We start from the raw sequence: 22,534 nt of genomic DNA, 5'->3' as shown, positions 1-22,534 counted from the left end.
CAGCGCCAACCGTAGCAGCCATTTGGGGAGTGAACCAATGGAAGGAAGACCTTTCTCTCTGTCTCCCTCACTACCTATAACTCTACCTGTCAAATAAAAAAAAATAAATAAAATAAAAGCACAAATCCAAAAAGTTTAATGAAGCCCATATACAAGAAATACAAAGGAAACAGGTCCAAAGCACATCACAATTTCTTAAAACCAGCAAGAGAAAAATCTCAGACTTGATATCTTTTTTTAAGTTTCATGTATGTATGTATGTATGTATGCATTTGAGAGGGAGAGAGAGAGAGAGAAAGACCTTCCATTTGCTGGTTCATTCTGCAAATGGCCACAATAGCCAGGACACAGTCAAACCGAAATCAAGAACCAGGGACTTCATCCTGGTCTCCCACGAGGGTGACAGGGTCCCAAATACTTGGGCTATCTTCCACTGCCTTCCTATGTGCCTGAGCAGGAAGATGGATCAGACAAATAGCCACGATGTGAACCAGTACCCCGATATGCAATGCCAGAGGAGACCCAAGTGATAGCTTAACCCACTGAACCACAGATTCAACTTCTTAGATGAAACAATTCCTTGAAACACAAACTACTATAGCTCACTCAAGAAATAATCCGAAGAGTCCTATAACAATTTTTAATTGAAGTTGTAGATTATAAAAAAAAAAAAAAAAAAAAAAACTCCAAAAACAAAGATTTAGGCCCAAATAGCTTCCCTGGTGAATTCTACTAAACATTTAAAGAGGGAATAATAGGCCGGCGCTGCGGCTCACTAGGCTAATCCTCCGCCTAGCGGCGCCGGCACACCGGGTTCTAGTCCCGGTTGGGGCGCCGGATTCTGTCCCGGTTGCCCCTCTTCCAGGCCAGCTCTCTACTGTGGCCAGGGAGTGCAGTGGAGGATGGTCCAGGTGCTTGGGCCCTGCACCCCATGGGAGACCAGGAAAAGCACCTGGCTCCTGGCTCCTGCCATCAGATCAGCGCGGTGCGCCGGCCGCAGCGTGCCGGCCGCAGCGGCCATTGGAGGGTGAACCAACGGCAAAGGAAGACCTTTCTCTCTGTCTCTCTCTCTCACTGTCCACTCTGCCTGTCAAAAAAAAAAAAAAAAAGAGGGAATAATAATAATTCTATGTTTAAGAAACTCTTTCAGAGATCTCCGCAAGTGAGATCCCAGTGGAAAGAACAGGTCATCAAAGAAGGAGGTACCTTTCTCTGAAGGGAGGAGAGAACTTCCACTTTGACTACGACCTTGTCTAAATATGATCAGAGTCGGTGAACTCAAAAGGCTTCCATAGCCTTGGCAACTCATGACAAGAGCCTGGGGTGATTACTCATGCCATAAACAAGAGTGTCAATTTGTTAAGTCAACAACAGAAGTCACTTACTCCTCATGTAGGATCTCTGTCCTTAATGTGCTATAACTAGTACTCAAACAGTATTTTTCACTTTGTGTTTCTATGTGGGTGCAAACTGTTGAAATCTTTACTTAATGTATGCTAAACTGATCTTCTGTATATAAAGAGAATTGAAAATGAATCTTGATATGAATGGAAGGGGAGAGGGAGCGGGAAAGGGGAGGGTTGCGGGTGGGAGGGAAGTTATGGGGGGGGGGAAGACATTGTAATCCATAAGTTGTACTTTGGAAATTTATATTCATTAAATAAAGTTAAAAAAAAAAAGAAACTCAGGAAATTAAACAGGACAGAATAGTTTGCAGCTCATTCAGTAAGACTAGCATTGCCCTAATACTGAACAGAAAATTACAAGAAAACTATAATGTAATATCCCTCATGAACCTATCTACAAAAATTATTTTTTTATTTTGACAGATAGAGTTAGACAGTGAGAGAGAGAGAGACAGAGAGAAAGGTCTTCCTTCCATTGGTTCAGCCCCTAAATGGCTGCTATGGCCGCCACTGCACTGATCTGAAGCCAGGAGCCAGGTGGAAGATTAGCCAAGTGAGCCACGGCACCGGCCCCTACAAAAATTCTTAACAAATTCTTAGAAAATCTAGCTCAAAATATAAAATGGATAATACCTCATCACCAAGTGAGGCTCATCCCAGGAATGCAAGATTTTTTCAACACTTGTAAGTCAAAAGAATTCACCTTATTAACAGACTGTAAAAGAAATAGTATATGATCATCCCAATAGACACAAAAAACATATTTGATAAAACTAAATATTCACCACTGATTAAAAAACAAAACAGGGGCCAGTGCTGTAGTGTAGCAAGTAAAGCCACCTCCTGCAGTGCTGGCATCCCATATGGGTGCCAGTTCAAGTCCTGGCCGCTCCACTTCTGATCCGGCTCTCTGCTATGTCCTGGGAAAGCAGTAGAAGATGGCTCAAGTCCTTGGGCCCCTGCACCCTTGTGGGAGACCCAGAAGAAGCTCTTAGCTCCTGGCTTCAGATCAGCACAGCTCTGGCCATTGCAGCCAACTGGGAAGCCAAGCAGCAGATGGAAGACCCCTCTCTGTCTCTCTCTGCCTCTGCTTCTCTGTAACTCTGCCTGTCAAATACACAAATAAATATTAAAAAAAAAAAAAAACTCCTAGTAAACTAGGAATAGAAGAAAACTTCTTCAACCTCATAAAAGACATTTACAGAAAAGTATAGCCAACAGCTGTATTTACTGGTGAAAGACTGTAGCTCCCTCCTCAAGTCAGGAATAAGCCATGACTGCTCTAACCACTACTGCTCTATCAACAAGCACTGGAATTTCCAGACAGAAGAAAGGGGCAAGGGAAGAGAAGAGGAAAAAATGGTATCCAGACTAGAAATAAACTAGTAAAATGATCTTTACTCCTGGAGCCAGTGTTGTTATGCAGTGGGTTAAGCCACCATCTGCAATGCCAGCATCCCCTATAAGCATCGGTTCCTACTGCTCCATTTCCAGTCCAGTTTCCTACTAATGCATCTGAGAAAGCAGTGGAGGATGGCCCATGTAACTAGGCCTTTGCACCCACAAGGGAGACCAGATTGAGTTTCAGGCTCCTGTCTTCTGCCTGGCTCAGTCCTTGCTGTTGTGGACATTTTGGGAGTATGAAATAGTGGATGGAAGATCTCTCTCTCTCTGGGGCTGGTGCTGTGGTGTAGCAGGTGAGAGGTAGCATCCCATATGGGCACCAGTTCAAATTAAAGCTTCTCCACTTGCCATCCAGCTCCTTGCTAATGCACCTGGGGAAGCAGCAGATGGCCCTGGGTCCCTGCACCCACGTGGGAGACCCAGAAGAAGCCAGACCTGGCTTTGGCCTGGCCCAGCCCTGATCATTGGGCCATTTGAGGAGTGAACCAGCAGATGAAAAATCTCTCTCTGTGTCTCCCTCTCTCTGTAACTCTGCCTTTCAAATAAATAAACATATGAATTTTTAAATAGTCCTTATTTCTAGATAACATGATCATTTATCTACATAGAAAATCCAAAGATGGCTGAATAGGGTGCATCCACACTAATTTCAGTGGCTCTGGAAATGAAAAGAACAAAGAGAGGACTAAGTTTCCAGGGGCCTGACTGGAGGAAATTTCCAGCAAAAAACTGAAAAACCCAAGATGACTCCGTGGGATAAGAGGAGAGAAGACAGAGACACCGCTGCAGCCGCCATCACACCACAAGGCAGGAAGAAATCACCATGCGCCCTACCACTGGCAGTTTTGGCTGGGAGGAAATCCCAGTCGCCCACGTTTACTTTAGCCTGGGGAGCTGGCTGGGGTCTGAGCAACTGCCAGACTTAAGGCAGGGAAGCCGACCTGCTTCTTCCCTCCTCCACTCCTGCAGCATGCCATACCTGGTAGCAAAAAGAGGGCTGTGCTCCTGTGTTCCACTCCTACCTGATTCAGAATGAGCAGCAGGAGCAGATGCCATCTTCTTAAAGAGATGAGAGGAGACTGCAGCAGCCAGTGTTGCTGGTGATACTGCCCGAGGGAGAACCTTGCGGGCCACACAGACTTTGACTCCAGCCTGGAGCACTAGTGGGGGGCAGGGTACCCACCTAAACCCAGGAAGCATGAGCACGTTGCCTGCTCCCCACCCCCCAACAAGGGCTCCTGAAGAACAGCAGAGAAGCAGCAGCACCTTAAAAGGCAGGTAGAGCCTGCCGTGGCTCACATGCGTGTGACTAGGGGATTTCATCCAAGGGATAAATCCACGGTTCCCACTTCGAGTCTCGCTGGGAGGGTTGGCAAGGGGCAGGGCACCTACGTATGCCTGTGAGGCTCTCTCTTCCCCTCTATATCACTGGTGCCTGTACTCAAACTGCCAAGGCAGAACACCAACAGATGCCTGGCTCAGGGAACACCTCGGCTCTCGCTGTGGACAGAGCAGCCTTGCAGGTCTGAGAATGGATCCCCTGCTCCCTGTGACTGTGAAGCCCTGTGTGCTATGACTACAGGAATTCTGTGACTGCACGACAGGGTGTGGGCTATAGCTGGGTATCTGGGCAGCCACTATGATTGGTTTCAGTGGCTCAGAGTTCCCGAAGTGCCTGGGATGGACCTCTGCAGTGGGTTCTGTGCTCCCACTGAGGATCACACAGATCCTATGTCCTATGTGTGCTTCTTGCAAATGTGGGGGTGGGGTGTGTAGACACTGGGCTCAGCCTGGGCACTGATCACCTTGGCAGAGAGAAGGTGAGGCAGCAATCACACCAGCTGACGTGATCATACCCTCCCCCTGCTGACAATACTGGCGATCTACCACACCCAGCGTTGACGACAGCCTGGACTCTTGTACCATATCCAAGCAATGACCAGAGCTCCCTGGCCCCACCCAGCACACACCTCTGAATATTCACTGAAGGAACAGACGCTAAACTAAGCCACAGAGGCATATTTCAAAGATAAAAGCCATCAGAGGAGAAAACCAACAAGTGATTCCACAAATGTCTAAAAATAAACATAGAAACAAGAGAAACATGAACAAGGAAGACTATATGACTCCCCCAAAGAAACACAACATTTCAATTTTGAATGTGAAAACAGAGACTGATGTAATGCCTGACTTATCAATAATAACCTTGAACGTAAATGGCCCAACTCTCCACTTAAAAGATACAGACTATCTGAAATGGATTTAAAAATGAGACACATCTATTTGCTGCCTGCAAGAAATACACCTCACCAACAAACATACACACAGACTGAAAGTTAAATGATAGAAAAAGACATTCATACTATGGAAAGCAAAAAAGAGCAGGAACAGCCATCCTGATATCAGACGAAATAGACTTTAACACAAAAACTTAAAAGAGACAAAAGGAGGGGGGCATTATGTAGTGATTTAAGGGATCAATTCATCAAGAAGATGTGACTATAATAAATGTAAATGCCCAATGCCAGGGTACCTGGCTATTTAAAATAAATGTTAATAGATCTAAAGAGAGACACAGACTCCAATAAAACAGAATGGGAGGACTTTAACACTCCACATACATCAATGGACCGATAAATTACACAAAAAATCAACAAAGAAACAACAAAAGTAATCTACACTATGGACATACTGATATCTACAGAACATTTCATCCCACACATTATTATCAGCAGTGCATGAAACTCTCTCTAGGACAGACCATATGCTAGGCCATAAAGCAAGTCTCAAAAAATTTAAAACAACTGAAATCATACCACGTATCTTTTCTGAACCACAACAGAATGAAGCTAGAAATTAACAACTTAAGAATCACTAGAAAATATGCAAACACATGGATACTGAACAACAGGCTCCTGAATGAGCACTGGGCTATAGAAGAAATCAAAAGGGAAATTAAAAAATTCCTAGAAATGAATGAAGATGACAACACAACATATCAAAACCTATGAGATACAGCAAAAGCAGTGTTAAAAGGAAGTTTATAGCATTAGTGCCTACATCGAGAAATTGGAAAGGCACCTCAAGGACCTAGAAAAACAACAAACAGAACCCAAAATTAATAGAAAGAAAGAACTAAAATTAGAAAAGAAATAAAACTGAGATTTAAAAAAAGATAAAAGATTAGAGAAATGAAGAGCTGGTTTTTTGAAAAAATAAACAAAATTGATAGCCATTCCCTCAACTAACCCAAAAGGCGGAGTGAAAGACCCAAATTAATAAAATCAAGAGATGAAAAGGGAGATGTAACAACAGAATCCACAGAAATAAAAAGAATCATCAGGAATTACTACAAATAGCTATATGCCAACAAGTTGCAAAGTCAAGAAGAAATGGGGGGCCAGCGTTATGGCATAGCTGGTAAAGCCGTTGCCTGCAGTGCCAGCATTCCATATGGGTGCTGGTTTGAGTCCCAGCTGTTCTACTTCTGATCCAGCTCTTTGCTAAGTCCTGGGAAAGCAGTACAAGATGGCCTAAGTCTTTGGGCCCTTGCACCTGTTTGGGAAACCCAAAAGAAGCTCCTGGCTCCTGGCTTTGGATCTGCCTGGCTCCAGCTGTGGCAGCCATTTGGGAAGTGAACCTGTGGATGGAAGACTTCTTTCCTTCCCTCTGCCTCTCTGTAATTCTGCCTTTCAAATAAATAAATAAAGGAGGAAGAGGAGAAACAGATAGATTTCTGGACAAATATAATCTACCAAAATTGAGTTGTGAAGACATAGAAAACCTAAATAGAACAATAACCAAGACAGAGACTGAATCAGTAATAAAGACTCTCCCAACAAAGAAAAGCCCAGGACCAGTTGGCATCACTATTGAACTCTACCAAATGTTTAAAGAACTAATTCCAATTCCTCTCATACTACTCAAAGTAATTGAAAGGCTGGGAGTCCTCCTAAGCTCCTTCTATGGGGCCAGCATCATCTTAATTCCAAAACCAGAGAAAGATACAACAACGAAAGAAAACAACAGACCAATATCACATAGATGCAAAAATCCTCAACAAAATGCTAGCTAATCAAGTCCAATAACACAGCAGAAATATTATTCACCTGGATCAAGTGAGATTTATCCCAGGCAAGCAGGGATGGTTCAACATTCACAAATCAATCAGTGTGATACATCACATTAACAAACTGAAGAATAAAAACCATATGATCATCTCAAAAGATGCAGAGAAAGCATTTAATAAAATACAAGATCCTTTAATGATAAAAACCTGAAGCAAATTGGGTATAGAAGGAACATTCCTTACCACAACCAAGTTAACATGACAAACCCACAGTAAGCATCATATGAAATGGGAGAAAGCTGGAACCATTTCCATAAGATTCAGAATCAGACAAAGATGTCCACTATCACCACTGCTATTCAACACAGTCCTGGAAGTTTTAGCCAGAGACACAGACAAGAAACAAAAATCAAAGGGATACAATCTGTAAAAGGAAGAAGTCAAATTATCCCTGTTTGCAGATGACAAGACCCTATAAAGACTCCACTAACAGACTACTGGAACTCATAAGAGAGTTTTGTTGTATATACAGACAAAAGACTCCACTAACGGGCTATTGGAACTCATAAGAGAGTTTTGATGTATACACAGACAATGCCATGGCTGAGAAAGAACTTGTAAGATAAGTACCATTCACAATATCTACAAAAAAAATTAAAATACCTTGGAATAAATTTAGATCTCTATAAATAAGATCTCTACAATTAACACTACAAAACATTAAAGGAAGAAATAGAAAAAGATAGAAAAAAATGGAAGAATCCTCCCTGTCATGGATTAGAAGAATTAAAATCATCAAAATGTAAATAGCCATTTACAGATTCAATTCATTCCCAAACAAAATAGCAATGACATTCTCAGATCTAGAAGAAACAATGCTAAAATTCATATGGCAATACAAGAAACTCCAAATAGCTAAAGCAATCTTAACCAAAACAAAGCCAGAGGTATCACAATATCAGATTTCAAGACATACTACAGGGCAGTTAAAATCAAAACAGCCTGCTACTGGCACAAAAATAAACATGTAGACCAATGGAAAAGAACAGAAACCCAAGAAGCCAATCCACACACCTACAACCAACTAATCTTTGACAAAAGAGCTAAAATCAATCCCTGGAAAAAGGACAGTCTCTTCAACAAATGATGCTAGAAAACTGGATCTCTGCATACATTAAGTATGAAAAAAAGACCCCTATCTTCCACAAAAATCAACTCAAAAATGGACCAAGCACCTACATCTATAACCTGATACCAACAAATTACTGGAGGAGAACAATGGAGAAACCCTGTAAGACACTGGCATAGGCAAAGAGTTCTTGGAAAAGACCCCAGAAGCACAGGCAATAAAAGCAAAAATAGACAAGTGGGATTACATCAATCTAGGAAGTTTCTGCACCAAAAGAAACGCTTGACAAAGTAAAAAGAGGCAATTGACAGAATAGCAGAAAATATTTGCAAACTATGCAACTAATAAAGGATTAACATCCAGAATCTATAAAGAGCTCAAGAAACTCAACAAGAACAAAACAAACAATCCAGTTAAGAAATGGGCAAACAACTTGAACAGATATTTTTCAAAGGATGAAATTCAAATGGCCAACAGACACATTAAAAAAATGCTCAAGATCACTAGCCATCAAGGAAATGCAAATAATAACCACAATAGTTTCACCTCACTCCAGCTAGAATGGCTATCATACAGAAAACAAAAAACAATAAATGCTGCAGAGGATGTAAGGAAAAACATACCCTAATACACTGTTGGTGGGAATGTAAACTAGTGCAGCCATTGTGGAAGACAGTATGGAGATTCCTCAGAAAGCAGAAAATACATCTACCATATGACCCAGCCATCCCACTCCTGGGAATTTACACAAACAAAATGAAATCAGCATATGAAAGAGTTATTTATACCCCCATGTTTACTGCAGCTCAATTCACTATAGCTAAGATATGGAATCAACCCAGATGTCCAATAACTGATGGCTGGATAAAGAAAATGTATTATATATATGCTATGGAATATTACTCAGCCATAAAAAAGAATAAAATCCTGTCTTTTGCAACAAAATGAATATAACTGAAAACCATTACACTTAGTGAAATAAACCAGTCCCAAAAAGACAAATTCCATGTTTTCCCTGATCTGTGGTAATAAAGTACAAAAAAGTGTAACGTATATGAGCAAAACTAACATTTTGAGATTTTTGTTTACAGCCTTGTCTTCAGTACAGTGCTGTTTTCTTCTTAATAATTGCTGAATTCTTTATTTAGTTGAGGGTTAAGCTTATGATTATAAAATAAACTGAAAGTACACCATTGTTAAAAAGAAAAAAACAAGAAAGTAAGGAAGAGGGAGGGGATAATGTGGATGGGAGAGAGGGTAGAGGATGCAAAGTATCATCATGCTCCTAAATCTTTATATATGAAATATAGGAAATTTGCTCACTTTATATAAACAAAAAATTTAAAAAAAGAAAACCCAAAGGAATATACCCAAGAAAGCTAATAAAATAACTGAGTTTAGTAAGATAGCAAGATATAAGATCAACATACTAAAACAATTGTGTTTCTATATGCTAGCAAGTGATAGAAGCCAGAGTCCACTCCCAAAGCCAGTATGCACAGTATTCTGATTCTAGCTCTATGAAATGACTGCTGAAAATCTCAACTAATCTACAGTGAAAGGTCAGTGATTACCTGCTAATGGGTAAGTAAAAAGGGGCAGAGGGAGGCATCACCATGTTGGAAGTAATAAATATTTCGCCATTTTGATTGTGATGTTGGTTTCACAGATGTACAGATATTTCAAAACTCACATTCTAAAGTTCAAATATATACTATCTGTTGCATGCCAAGTAGACATCAAACTATTTTTTAAAGGATAATTAAAAAAAAAAAAAACACCCAAATGCAATATGCGAATGAACTTTCAATCCTAATTTGGAAGTAAAAAAAAGCAGCTTTAGAAGACAAATGAACTGAAATTATCTGAATCTGAATGTAGATTTGCTTTTAAGTTATTTTAAGTAATTATTATTTATTCTCTCAGGTGACAAATGATAACATGGTTATACAGGCAACTGTCCATTCCTGAGATACTTGCTCCAGTACCTATGACAAATGAAAGTTTCAAATTGTAACACACATGTACACACAGATACAAAGGACAAAAAGCCAATACTATAAAATATTTTTTTTTGACAGGCAGAGTGGACAGTGAGAGAGAGAGACAGAGAGAAAGGTCTTCCTTTGCCGTTGGTTCACCCCTCAATGGCCGCTGCGGCCGGCGCACCACGCTGATCTGAAGCCAGGAGTCAAGTGCTTCCTCCTGGTCTCCCATGTGAGTACAGGGACCCAAGCACTTGGGCCATCCTCCACTGCACTCCCAGGCCACAGCAGAGAGCTGGCCTGGAAGAGGAGCAACCGGGACAGAATCCAGCGCCCTGACCGGGACTAGAACCTGGTGTGCCAGTGCGGCAGGCGGAGGATTAGCCTAGTGAGCCGTGGCACCAGCCCAATACTATAAAATATTAACAACTGTTGTACCTAAGTGATGGTTATACAAGGACAATTCAAAAAATTCATGGAGGCCGGCGCCGCAGCTCACTAGGCTAATCCTCCACCTGTGGCACCGGCACTCCGGTTCTAGTCCCGGTTGGGGCACCGGTTCTGTCCTGGTTGCTCTTGTTCCAGTCCAGCTCTCTGCTGTGGCCCAGGAAGGCAGTGGAGGATGACCTCTCAAAAAAAAAAAAAAAAAAAAAAACATGATTGGGCAAGTCTAAGGTTGGCCAGAGCTGCACCAATCCCAAGCCAGGAGCCACGAGCTTCCTCCGGGTCTCCCACATGGGTTCAGGGTCCCAAGGACTTGGGCCATCTTCAGTGCTTTCCCAGGCCATAACAGAGAGCTGGATCAGATGTGGAACAGCTGGGATTTGAACTGGCACCCATATGGGATGCTGGCACTGCAGGCGGCGGCTTTAACTACTACACCACAGCGCACAGCGCTGGCCCCTCCCAATTTTCAATACTGAGTCAGTTCCAGAAAATACAGGATTATCTCTACAGTGACTATTTAAAAAAAAAAAAAGATTTTTATTTATTTTATTTAAAAGGCAGAGTTGGGGGGGCGGAGACAAAGAGAGATCTTCCATCTGCTAGTTTACACCCCAAATGGCTGCACCAGCCAGGACTGTGCCAGGCCAAAGCAAGGAGCCAGGAGCTTCTTCTCGGTCTTGCATTTAGGTACCTGAACCCAGGGCCATCTTTGGCTGCTTTCTCAGGTGCACTGGCAAGGAGCTGGACTGGAAGTAGAGCAGCCAGGAACTGAACCAACACTCATGTGGGACGTCCACATTACAGGTGGTGGCTTAACCTGCTACACCACAGCACTGGCCCTTGCAGTGACTTTAATATCCAAAAAAATCTCAACCCACATTAAACAGTCATGTTAGTTCTACCTCCTTAATATCTCAATACATCCCTTCCTGGGTCTGTGGCCTAAGGTCTTGACTATCATATACCCTCTAATCTCTGTCTTATTTCATCACCAGCCCCTGACCCTCCACTTATCCCTCAAACTAGAGGTAAAAAAATCTCTCAAAATGGAAATCAGACAACCAAATCTACCCCCACAATTCACACAAAGTCCTACACTGCAAGATGTTACACATCATCTAAAAATGGAGACCTATGTCATGACAAAGAGACACGAAAAATTTTAAAATAGTAACAATAAATGCTACAGAGCAGGGGAGGCAAACCCAACTGTGGAAAGCGGCCCTGTGTAACAGAACTTTTGCAAAGTGGAATGTTCTCTATCTGGGCTGTCCAACAGTCGCCCTACACATGTGGGTGGCTACTGAGCACTGGAAATGTGGCAGGTGCCTCTGAAGAATAGATTTTTAAATGAAGTTAAATGGCCATACTGCATGAGACTAGTGGCACCCATATTATACGGCAGACTTAAGGTGTAGGCAGCAGGATCAGCAAAGCCACACTAATGTGAGTGCAGATTCATGCTTATCTAAAGGGGGGTACAAGCTAATGGAATTTGAGCTTAGTGTTGCCAGTGTTTCAAAACTTTGAAGGAAAGACAAAAGTTCAGACTTTACATGAAATATTTTAAAATGTTGGCAACCAACTTAAATTATCTTTAGCTGCTCTGACCAAACTTCCCAGGCCTTATTCAGTGTCTTACCTGGAAATTGTTATGCATTCAGTGCACATTTAATAAGTGCTTGCTGGGGCCAGAGCTGTGGCACAGCGGGTAAAGCCTCTGCCTACAGTGCTGGTATCCCATGTCGGCACCGGTTCAAGGCCCGGCTGCTCCACTTCCAATCTAGCTGTCTGCTGTGGCCTGGGAAAACAGTAGAAGGCCCCTGCAGCCGTGTGGGAGACCTGGAAGAAGCTCCTGGCTTCAGACTGGCTCATCTCTGGTCGTTGTGGCCATCCTGGGAGTGAACTAGCAGTTGGAAGACCTTTCTGTCTCTCTCTGCCTTTCAAATAAATAAATACATCTTTAAATAATAATAATAATAATAATAATAATAGTAATAATAATGAAGTGCCTGCTACATGCCAGACACCATTTTGAGTGCTAGGGATAGTGCCAAGAACAAGACAGAAACCTCTGCCCAACTTGTAAAATAATAATACCACATGCTAGAATACACAAAAGTAAATAAATCTTAACAGAGAGGCACCAACTATTCACAATGATGATTGTGGGTAGCAAGATGGTGATTACGCAGGATTCAGTATTTCCATCTTACAGAAGCCCAAAAACAGGTAACTGCTTTTGTAATTTCCACTGGTTTTCCATGAAAGTGCTAGACCAGGCCCTTCAAAATGCAGCCCTACCCCTCTCTACACACACACTACTTCCCCACACACCTTCCCCAACTCTCCTTCTTCCGCTCCTGAATTCCAGACCTCCTTACTTACACCCTTCAGGAAATGTTCACATCTGAGCCCTTGCACATCTGTTCACTGTGCTTAGTTCTGCTCATATAACAAGCAAACTCCCGCTCACCTCTCATGACATGTGTGACTTTAAGCATTTTACTGACATGAAGGTAGAAGCAAAAGCCCCAAACACCATACATAAATAATTCAAAAAGTGTTATCACTTATATCATTGACAATCAAGCGTCATTTAGAATGGAAATATGCTCTAAGCCTGGTACTTTGTAGTCCTCGGTTTTCCTATAAGGAAGTGTAAAGAATGGAGAAAGATAAGGCTGGTGCTGTGGAGCAGTAGGTTAAAATCCCAGCCTGCAGCGCCAGCATCCCATATGGGTGTCAGTTCAAGTCCCAGCTGCTCCTTTTTTGATCCAGCGCTCTTCTATGGCCTGGGAAAGCAGTAGAAGGTGGCTCAAGTCCTTGGGCCCTTGCACCCTTGTGGGAGACGGGGAAGAAGTTCCTGGCTCCTGACTTTGGATCAGCTCAGCTATGGCGACGGTCATTCAGGGAGTGAACCAATGGAAAGGAAGACCTCTCTCTCTGTCTCTCTGTCTCTAACTCTCTCTGAAACTCTTTTAAATAAATAAAATAAATCTTTAAAAAAAATGGAGAAAGAAATCCATGTATTCATTTTCAAACTGCTAGAGTACGGAGAGCAGAAGAGTAAGGGCTGACACATCCTCTTTAAGAACTGTGGCAGGTCAACAAACATAGCTGGCACTCTCCCAGCATTACTAAATGAACGGTGTGGAAGAATTAAACAATCTGGACTGTTAGCCTCTCAGAACATTTCAGAGCCTCAATTCCTTAAGTACCATCTCAGAATGAGCGAGGACAGCGCTCACTGGCACTCCCGGCTGAAGCCTGGACGACAGTGCTAATAACTCTTGCTGAAAATGACTATTTCTTCTCCGGTTTCTATGGAAACGGCTGTCAGATTGGCAAAAATAGTACGCGTACTTTAAACCAATCATTCAAGCAGAGTACACGCATGACGGGAGGCTTTTTAAAGAACCGGAAGGCCCCAGCAACACACGGAGCCCCTTCGCCCGGCAGAGGACAGCCAGCAACCCATGCCTCGCTCCCAGCCACTGGGGTGGGTCAGCCCCTGAATTCCACATGAGGTTCTTGTCGGCTAAATGCACTTAAAACACCGTGTTGGGGATTGCACGGCGCAGGACTGCTGCTGCGTTTTACATCGCCAGCTGACGTGGAAACAGTACGAACAGCGATTCTGTAGGCAAGTTTGCGAATCGTTTCCCGGCTGAGGTTGGGCAGGAGGACTTTTTCTTTTCTCTCCGAGAGGGAGGAGACTGGACGCTCAGCCACTGACTCAGACGCCCGAGGCGGGGGGCGGCATCTGGGGCTGGACTCAGTCCTCCGAGAGGAGGCGAACCCGGGCTTCCGGCAGCCCCCGCCGCGCACTCCCGGTCTGCGCACCCGCCCGGCCCCACACGCCCGCCGGGGGCTGCTTCATCCCACCCCCGGCTCCGCTCCCCCAGCTCCCCGCTCCCCCTCAAAGTCCTGCCCACTCCGGCCCTCACACTCCGCCCCTCCCCGCTACCCGGCAGAACTCGGAGAAGCAGGGCGATGGCGTCACCACGAGTACATACTCTAGCAGAGCCGAGAGCGAGGAATCCTCCGACCCGACATGTGCGCACGCGCACACTCCCTCCCAGAAGCCCCGCCCCCGCACTTCCTGCCCCCTGCTCTGGCCTGGGCGCCTTTTTGCTCCGCCCACACCGGGCAGTGGATACGCTCGCCCAGAGCCGTTCTCTACGTGGGTCCTGGGCCTTGGCGCGCGCGGTAGCGCCCTGGCGCCCCCGTGCGGCCGGAGGAGGGCCATGGCCCTGGGCTGACTCGCCTGGGAACAACTCTACCTAGTCATGGTCTTGGTATTTGGCTTAGTTGAATTGGATCCTTGGAAGAATGAGTGAGGGAAGGGTGCGCCCGCTGTAAAGTCTAAGGCAGTACTGGCCGAAAGGACTCGAGGTCTTGGCTCTGAGGCTGCGCTGAAGGAAGTAGTCTTAGGAATATGGGTAGGTTCTACTTTCACCTGACTCCTGGCATGACTATGTTGAGAGGAAATGTGACCTGAAGTGGCTGGAAGTTACCTGAAAATAACCGGCTACGAAACAGTGTGCATAGTATACTTCCCTCGTTCCAGCAAAAAGGAGTATTTTTTGAGCATCAGCAGCTACATTCTTGGTGCCAACAATACAGCAATGGACAAGGCAAAGACTTGACTTTCATGGACTTTGTCTCAAAAGTAAGTAAGCAAGATATCCCATAGTGATGAGTAGTATGTCCCATAATGGTTTATTATATTTATACTCTCTGCACAACAAGAAATATCTCAAAGGACGTGAATGCAATGAATAATTTTAGGTATTTCTCTTACAATTTTTAAAATCTTGCTTATGTGTGTTTTATAACTTGCCTTTGACTTTTAAGAGGATATACTGGCAGACTCCCTGACCAACAGACTTCTTAAAAGTAGCAGGTCCCTCAGTTTTCTTAGGGTTGTTTTCCCAACCTCTAGTGTGCGTGTGTCTTACCAAGGTTTCCAACGTGTTAGCCACTGCAGGCTCGCCCTGTCTGGTTAACAGGATGTCATTGGAGTAGTAGGTGGGTGTGATGTCACATGGTCTAGGTGCTTTTGGACTGCATAATGCCAGCACAATGGCCATGACTGGGACTACTATTTAGTTAAGTCTGTAGTAATCTTCCATCACTCTCACAGATCCACCTCATTTCTGAAGGGGTCATACTGACGAGTTAATTGGAGAAATAACAGGGATGGCCACCTCTGTACTTCTTAAGTCTTTAATGATGGCCTTCATCTCCACCATGATGCACCCTCATCGGCTCAAATGACATCTTAGCTTTGGCTATTATTTGATTGGCCTGGGGAGAGGAGCAGCTTCAGAGACTTCCACTTAGCCTTCTCCATCACAACTCAAGACCAAGGACCTAATATGGAGATTGATCCAGATGCCAAACATAAACTCCCACTTACTCACTCAAGGACTGGGGAAACATCCACTGGATGTGTCCATGGAGCCGTGGGCCCACTGTAAGCTTGAGGTTATCCAGGACACTGCTTACTACCTGACCTCTACCAGTCCTCATACTTACAGAGGGAGACTATTTTGGGTAACAAGACCCTTTCAGACTCTGCGAACTATCTGGATATTCCTCTTTTTTTAACATATGGTCAGCCAAGAAGATGGCCATGTGCCTAAGGCCAAAAGATGGTCATTACAGTAAGCACCTGTTGTAATGTTGGAAGGTTCTTCTCTAGAGACCCTGCAGCCTCTTCAGTGAGTGAGTTCTATGGTCTGAGAATGAAGATTGTCTTAGGTCTGAGAACCCAGTGTGGAGCCTAACGTTTTATTATTGATTGACTTCCTGCTCTTCCATTCTTGCCTTCTTCTGCATGTGACTATTAAGCAGCACCCTTGTTGGCTGCCCATCTATTTTCCTCTAGAGACACGATGTGCAATTAAATGTCTCCACAACTCGTTGTGAATCAAATTTCCTTGAGTGCTCCTCTGTCCCTACATCTGTTAGCACTACAAGCCTGTCTAGCGGTTAAAGCTACCACCTGGCTTCTATTACTTTGGGATCCCCAAGAATAATATGAAGCCCAGCCTTCTAATCATCTCTCTTACCATCATCCACAGCCTACAGAGGACAGCCCCTCTGAACTTTGTGGTGATGCTGGTACAACTCCCACCTGTGTATTCCCATCACTTCTGTATTTGGTGTTGTCCCTTGGGCTTTCAGTAGAATATAACCCTCTGGCGGGTCTTCTGGCCCCAAATAATTAATTCATGTTGGCAAGCCCCCTTCTACCAGCTCCTTCTTTCCTTTCCCTAAGTTTCTTCCAGGGCAGTTCAACCATTACCACTTCACTGTGCATGGGGTGTGCATGGGCTGTGGCTTTTTCCTGGCTTCTGAGAGTCACCTAGCTGTGAATTTATCCCATCTCCTAGGATCGTGTCAAGGTCCCACCTCCCAAGAAAGTTTCCCCAAATTAATGAATTTTTATTTAGCCAGGCTTATATTCCAGCCCAGCTTGATCAAACACCCTTAGGTCCTGCCAACTGTTCTTGCAGCTCCTTTATTTTGCAAATCTCTTTCCTCCCTTGACTGGTGCAATACTTTTCCATACTTTGTCCTGGAAGATAACCATAAAGAGATGGGGACAGCTCCTACAAGGAGCACCTGTTGCCTTGTGGTAGAGTCCCTACGAGATCCAAGATCTGCTGTTAAGCATTTAAATCTCTCCAGGGTCAGGCAGCAATTGGAGGTCTACCTGCTTATCCCAGTCAGCATTACTCTTGGGATGCTGGAGTTGGGCAGTAGCCAGGGGCCCATGACTCTGGTCTGCTCCTAGTACCAGCCCAGCCTTCCCCCAGTGCCACTGCTGCTCTCAAAGCTCCAGCTCCTGAATTAGGAGGTGATTGTCAGTTTGTCTTCCCAGGCCACTGGCAGCACCACCAGGGTTGCTCCTAACACTGACATAGCTCCAGCAACTCTGGTCCTTCCATCAAGAGATGGCTGAGGGACTGTGAGACAGGGATCTAAACAACCCCAATGGGCCTCAGAGCACTCCAGGTCCTCACCACTAGGCCATTGTCTATTGCAAAAAGGTTTAGAGAGATTACACTTTGGTGTCCAACTGGAACTACAAAGTCAAAATAGCCTACAAAACTGACACCCAAAGATACATCTTCAAGAAAAATCCACCCATTAAGAGTGACAGAAACTGATCCACCAGATGCACAAATATTAGCATAGAGACAAAAGAAGTGTGCAAAAGCAAGGCAACACTGTGCCCCAAGAGGTAAAGCAATAGTTCTTTAGTATCAGACTCCTAAGAAAGGGAGGTCGACAAAATGTCTGATAAAAAATATAAAAGAATGATTCTAAGTTTACTCAAAGAAATAAAAGAATAATGATAGTTAAATGAGATTAGCAATCAATGAATGATATGAATGAGAAATTCAACAAAGATTGAGATCTTGAAAAAGAACCAAACAGAACACAGAAACAAAGAACTCAATAAGTCAAACATAAAATACATATTAAAGCTTCAATAACGGAGTAGATCAAACAGAAGAAAGAATATCTGAACTTGAAGACAGGTCTTGAAATACTTCAATCAGGGGTAGGCAATGTGGCACAGCAGGTTAAGCCACCTCTTGGGACATCCATATCCCATATTGAAGTGCCTAAATTGGAGTTCTTCCTCCACTTCCAATCTGGCTTCCTGATAATACAGTTAGGAAGCAGCAGATGATGATGGCCCAAGTACTTAGGTTTCTGACATTCATGTGGGAGATCCCAGACAGAATTCTAGGCTCCCACCGTCAGCTTGGACCAGTCCAGGCCCTTGCAGCCATTTGGTGAGTGAATCAGTGGATGGAAGATTGATCTCTTTCGGTTTTCCCTCTCTCTGTCACTCTTTCAAATAAATGAAAAAAAAATCTTTAAAAAAAAGCTATTTCAGAGTCTATTTTCATATTTATTTATTTATTTGTTTGTTTGTTTTTGACAGGCAGAGTTAGGCAGTGAGAGAGAGACAGAGAGAAAGGTTTTCCTTCCGTTGGTTCACCCCTCAATGGCCGCTACGGCCGGCGCTGCACTGATCCGAAGCCAGGAGCCAGGTGCTTCCTCCTGGTCTCCCATGTGGGTGCAGGGCCCAAGCACTTGGGCCATCCTCCACTGCCTTCCTGGGCCACAGCAGAGAGCTAGACTGGAAGAGGAACAACCGGGACAGAACTGGCACTCCAACTAGGACTAGAACCCAGGGTGCTGGCGCCGCAGCCAGAGGATTAGCCTAGTGAGCCACGGCGCCAGCCCCAGAGTCTATTTTCAGAGAACTCAATTCAAGACAACTTAATAGAAAGCCATTTTGGAGGCCAGCATTGTGGTGTAACTGGTAGAGCCACCACCTGCAGTGCCAGCATCTCATATGGGCACCGGTTCCTGTCGTGTCTACTCCACTTCTGAGCCAGCTACCTGTTAGTTATCTGGGAAAAGCAGTGGAAGATGGCCCAAGTTCTTGGGCCTCTGCCACCCACGTGGGAGACCCAGATGAAGCTCCTGGTTTCTGGCTTTCACCTTTCTTCACGCTGGCCATCACAGCTACTTGGAGAGGGAAACAGCAGGTGGAATATCTATCTTTCCCTCTCACTGTAACTGACTTTCAATTAAATAAATATTTAATTTTTTAAAAGATTTATTTATTTACTTGAAAGACAGAGTTATATAGAGAGGGGTGGGGAGAGACAGAAGATCTTCTATCTGCTGATTCACTCCCCAAATGGTTACAGCGGCCAAAGTTGGGCCGATCTGAAGCCAGAAACCAGGAGCTTCTGGGTCTCCCACATGGGTGCAGAGACCCAAATACTTGAGCCATCTTTTACTGCTTTCCCAGGCACATTAGCAGAGAGCTGGATCTTAAGATGAGTAGCCAGAGCCGGGGCCACAGGTGGTGGTTTTACCTGCCACACCACAGAACTGGCCCCTAAATAAAAAAAAAAAAAAAAAAAATCTTTAAAAAGGAAGGGAGGGAGGAAGGAAGGAAGGAAGAGAGGAAGGGAGGGAAGGATGTAGGGAGGGAGGGAGACAGGCCTTTGATACAGACTGTCATTCATACTTCCTACAGAAAATGCTAGAAGCAGAACACTGTATTAAAGGTGATAGAAACTGAGTTACAAGGTATGACTTGTTTTATAACCGGTTTAGGCAGAAGTTCAACAGATAGTAATCAAATCTCTGCTGGAGTCAGATTGAGAATCAGGTGAAATGGCCGTAAAACTTAAGGAGGGTCACATATTTGGTAGGCAGTGATGTGTGAGCAGCCCCATGACTCAGATGGCCTTTTATTTTGAATACATGCCAGGCATGACTGCCCAAAAATAGCTGAAACGACTTGTGAATTTGAAATCAATCCAACACAGAAGGTTAAGCTGCCATATGCGACACTGACATTCCATATGGACGATAATTCAAGCCCTGGAGGCTCCATTTCTATCCAGCTCCCTGCTAATGTGCCTGGGAAACCTGCAGAAGATGGCCCAAGTGTTTGGGTCCCTGACCCATGTGGGAGAACCGGATGAAACTCCTAGCTCCTGGCTTTGACCTGGCCCAGCCCTGGCCATTGTGGCCATTGTGGGAGTAACTAGTGAATGGGAGATCTTTCTCTCTCTCTTTCTCTCTTTATGGCTCTGCCTTTAAAATAAATAAATAAATCTGTTTTAAAACTCGAACATAGAGAATTTCAGAATTTATCTTCACTTACATTTTCTACACCAACAAAAATTAGTTCAGTATTTTTTTTTCATCCACATGTTTGATTTCCTTTACTTCCCTCTCATCCCAGCCCTCATTCCCACTTTAAATCTTCCACTTTAAAGTGTTTTTGCTTGAAGAGAATGGTTACAGCGAGCTCCAGTGTGTTATATTCATGAATTTCCACTTGCTTTATTACTGCACTGGCTCCCTGGCTGGCCTCCCTGTCTGCAGCCTGGTTCCTCTTGTCAAGGCATCCAGTTTCTAAAGCTAGGTGCTAGGGTGAAACAAGATGGCTCAGCAAGCAACGGGTGGAGCCAAAGAAAAGCCACAGCGTGGGCACGACCCTGCGTTCTCCCCAGAAATGCGTTCCTCAGAGATTCCAGCTGAGCACTTTCCTACGCATCAGTGAAAACTATTATTTTTTATTCCAGAAGTGAAATAATACCACAGAAAAGCAAAATGAGAAAGAGAAAACCACCCTTAACTCCACTACCAAAAATTAAAACTGCCAACATTTTGATAAGCCTCTTGAAATGCAAGATTCAAATTACTTTAAATATTTAAAATGCTGATAGGGTGGAATGTCCCTCACTGTCATTTTAATGTACATTCTTTGATTCCTAATGAGATAAACATTTTCTCATGCTTATATGCTGTCTGGATTTTTGGTTTAACAAATTGCTTATTCATGCCCTTAATTCATTTTTCTATGAAATATTGATTTTGATTTTATTGACTTGTAATTTTTTTCATATACATAAGAATTTTCTGTTGTTTATATAGCATTTCTTTGCTTGATGTTTCTCTTTCAACCTTGTTAATTCATGTATGTGTATACAAATATATCTGCTTTTTCAATCTTTTATGTAGGCAAATTATCCATTTTTTCAATGTGATTTCTGCCTTTGAGATTATTCTTAAAACTGTCTTAAACCCATATACTTACCAGTATTTTCTTCTAGTACTTTAATATCTTTGTTCTCTTGTAAATCTTTTAAAATCTTTAATTGACTGGAAATTTGGGCATAAGATGAAGAGAACAATATAACCTAAAATATTTTTACAAATAAGAGAAACATGTGAATGCCTTCCCTATGGAGAGGGTCACCAAGGCAAGTGCCATCCTAATAATCAATGAAGTCATTGATTCCATCATCCCATGACTGACTTGTGTCCTTTCTATTACGTGCTAAATTCTCATAAATACTTACCTATGTTTCTTGACTTTCTCTTTTGTTCATTGGTCTTTTCTGGCATTAATGCATGAATCTCTCTCTTTTTTTACAGATCTCTTTAAAAGAGTTACTCAGAGAGAGGAAGAGACAAAGAGAGAAAAAGAGATCGCCATCTACTGGTTCACTCCCTAGATGGCCACAATGGCCAGCACTAGATGGGGCTGAAGACAGGAGCCAGGCCCTTCATCTGGGTCTCCCATGTGGGTGTCAGAGACCCAAGCACTGGGGCCATCTTCCACTGCGTTTGCCAGGTCATTAACAGGAAGCTGGATTGGAAGTGGACATATGGGATGCTGGCTTCTCAGGCGGCAGTTTAATCTGCTATGCCACAGCACTAGTCCCATGATTCTAATTATTCTAACTTTGTAATATAAACTTTATTTTCAAGTTTTGTCCAGTTCTTCTTACGCATTTGACCATTAAGGTGATCTTTATGGGGTATTGTGGTGCAGCAGTTGAGTGGCAGTTTGTGACACCGGCATCCTATATCAAGTGCTGGTTTGAATTGGGGCTACTCCATTTCTGATCCAGCTTCCTGCTAGTGCATATATGAAGGCAGCTAATGCATATATGAGGCAGCAGCATAGGTCCCTGCCAACCATGTAGGAGATCTGGATGGAGTTCCAGTTCCTAGTTTTGAAACTCATTTGAGGAGTAAACCAGCAGGTAGAACATTCCTTCTCTCCCCACCCCCATCAAATAAAGAAATATTTTTTAAAAAGATTTTAAAAGGCAAACTTTAGAATTATTTTTCCCTGTATCCCCCCTCCACCCATAATTTGCTGTTATTTTTAATCTTTGATGAATTTGGGATAAATTTGTATCTTTGCAATGCTGATTGACTCTATCAAGCCAGGAAACTTACATGCCTTTCCATTTATCCAAGTCTCCATAAATTTTTTGCAGTTTTATTATATGAGTAAAAGCAGTGTATTTTTTATAAACTTTTACTTCTTAGGAGTACAGAATCTGAAAGCTGGAAGGGACTTAAAAATCACCTTATCACCCAACTCCGTCTGTTGCTGAATATCCCTTCTAGACAACCGAAAATATGGAGTGTGTCTTAGTGAGTTTTTTACCCATGATGACATCATACTGTTCACTGACTTCCAGTTTATCTCTCCACCATCATGCCTTGGAGAGAT

General features: G+C 43.5%; 1 protein-coding gene and 1 long non-coding RNA gene across 11 annotated transcripts in view; one reads left to right on the top strand and one right to left on the bottom strand.

The window, feature by feature from the left end:
- Positions 1-14,692, bottom strand: part of OMA1 (OMA1 zinc metallopeptidase) — a 79,986-nt gene extending 65,294 nt beyond the window's left edge. For 4 of the 10 annotated variants that reach the window (XR_016237340.1, XR_016237341.1, XM_008265179.5 and 1 more), the window contains exon 1: positions 14,460-14,560. Coding sequence is in view for 1 of the 10 variants with exons in the window: in XM_070078439.2 (XP_069934540.2) it covers positions 14,460-14,692 (233 nt within the window). In the remaining 9 variants the exon portion in view is untranslated. Of the gene's footprint in view, positions 1-14,410 lie in introns of all 10 variants that reach the window. The other 6 variants (XM_008265180.4, XM_070078438.1, XM_070078439.2 and 3 more) reach the window with 5 other exon arrangements.
- A 147-nt stretch (positions 14,693-14,839) lies between these two features.
- LOC149125698 (uncharacterized) lies at positions 14,840-22,110 on the top strand. The gene is made up of 2 exons (XR_016237342.1): positions 14,840-15,115; positions 21,442-22,110. It is a non-coding gene; the product is annotated as an uncharacterized LOC149125698 (long non-coding RNA).
- The last annotated feature ends 424 nt before the right edge of the window (positions 22,111-22,534 follow it).

Source organism: Oryctolagus cuniculus, chromosome 7, assembly GCF_051225735.1.
Source record: "Oryctolagus cuniculus isolate XC-2025 breed Fujian yellow rabbit chromosome 7, ASM5122573v1, whole genome shotgun sequence".
In the NCBI taxonomy this organism is placed as follows: domain Eukaryota; kingdom Metazoa; phylum Chordata; class Mammalia; order Lagomorpha; family Leporidae; genus Oryctolagus; species Oryctolagus cuniculus.
The sequence above is the reverse complement of the archived record's forward strand: the minus strand, read 5'-3'. Positions and strand labels throughout refer to the sequence as shown.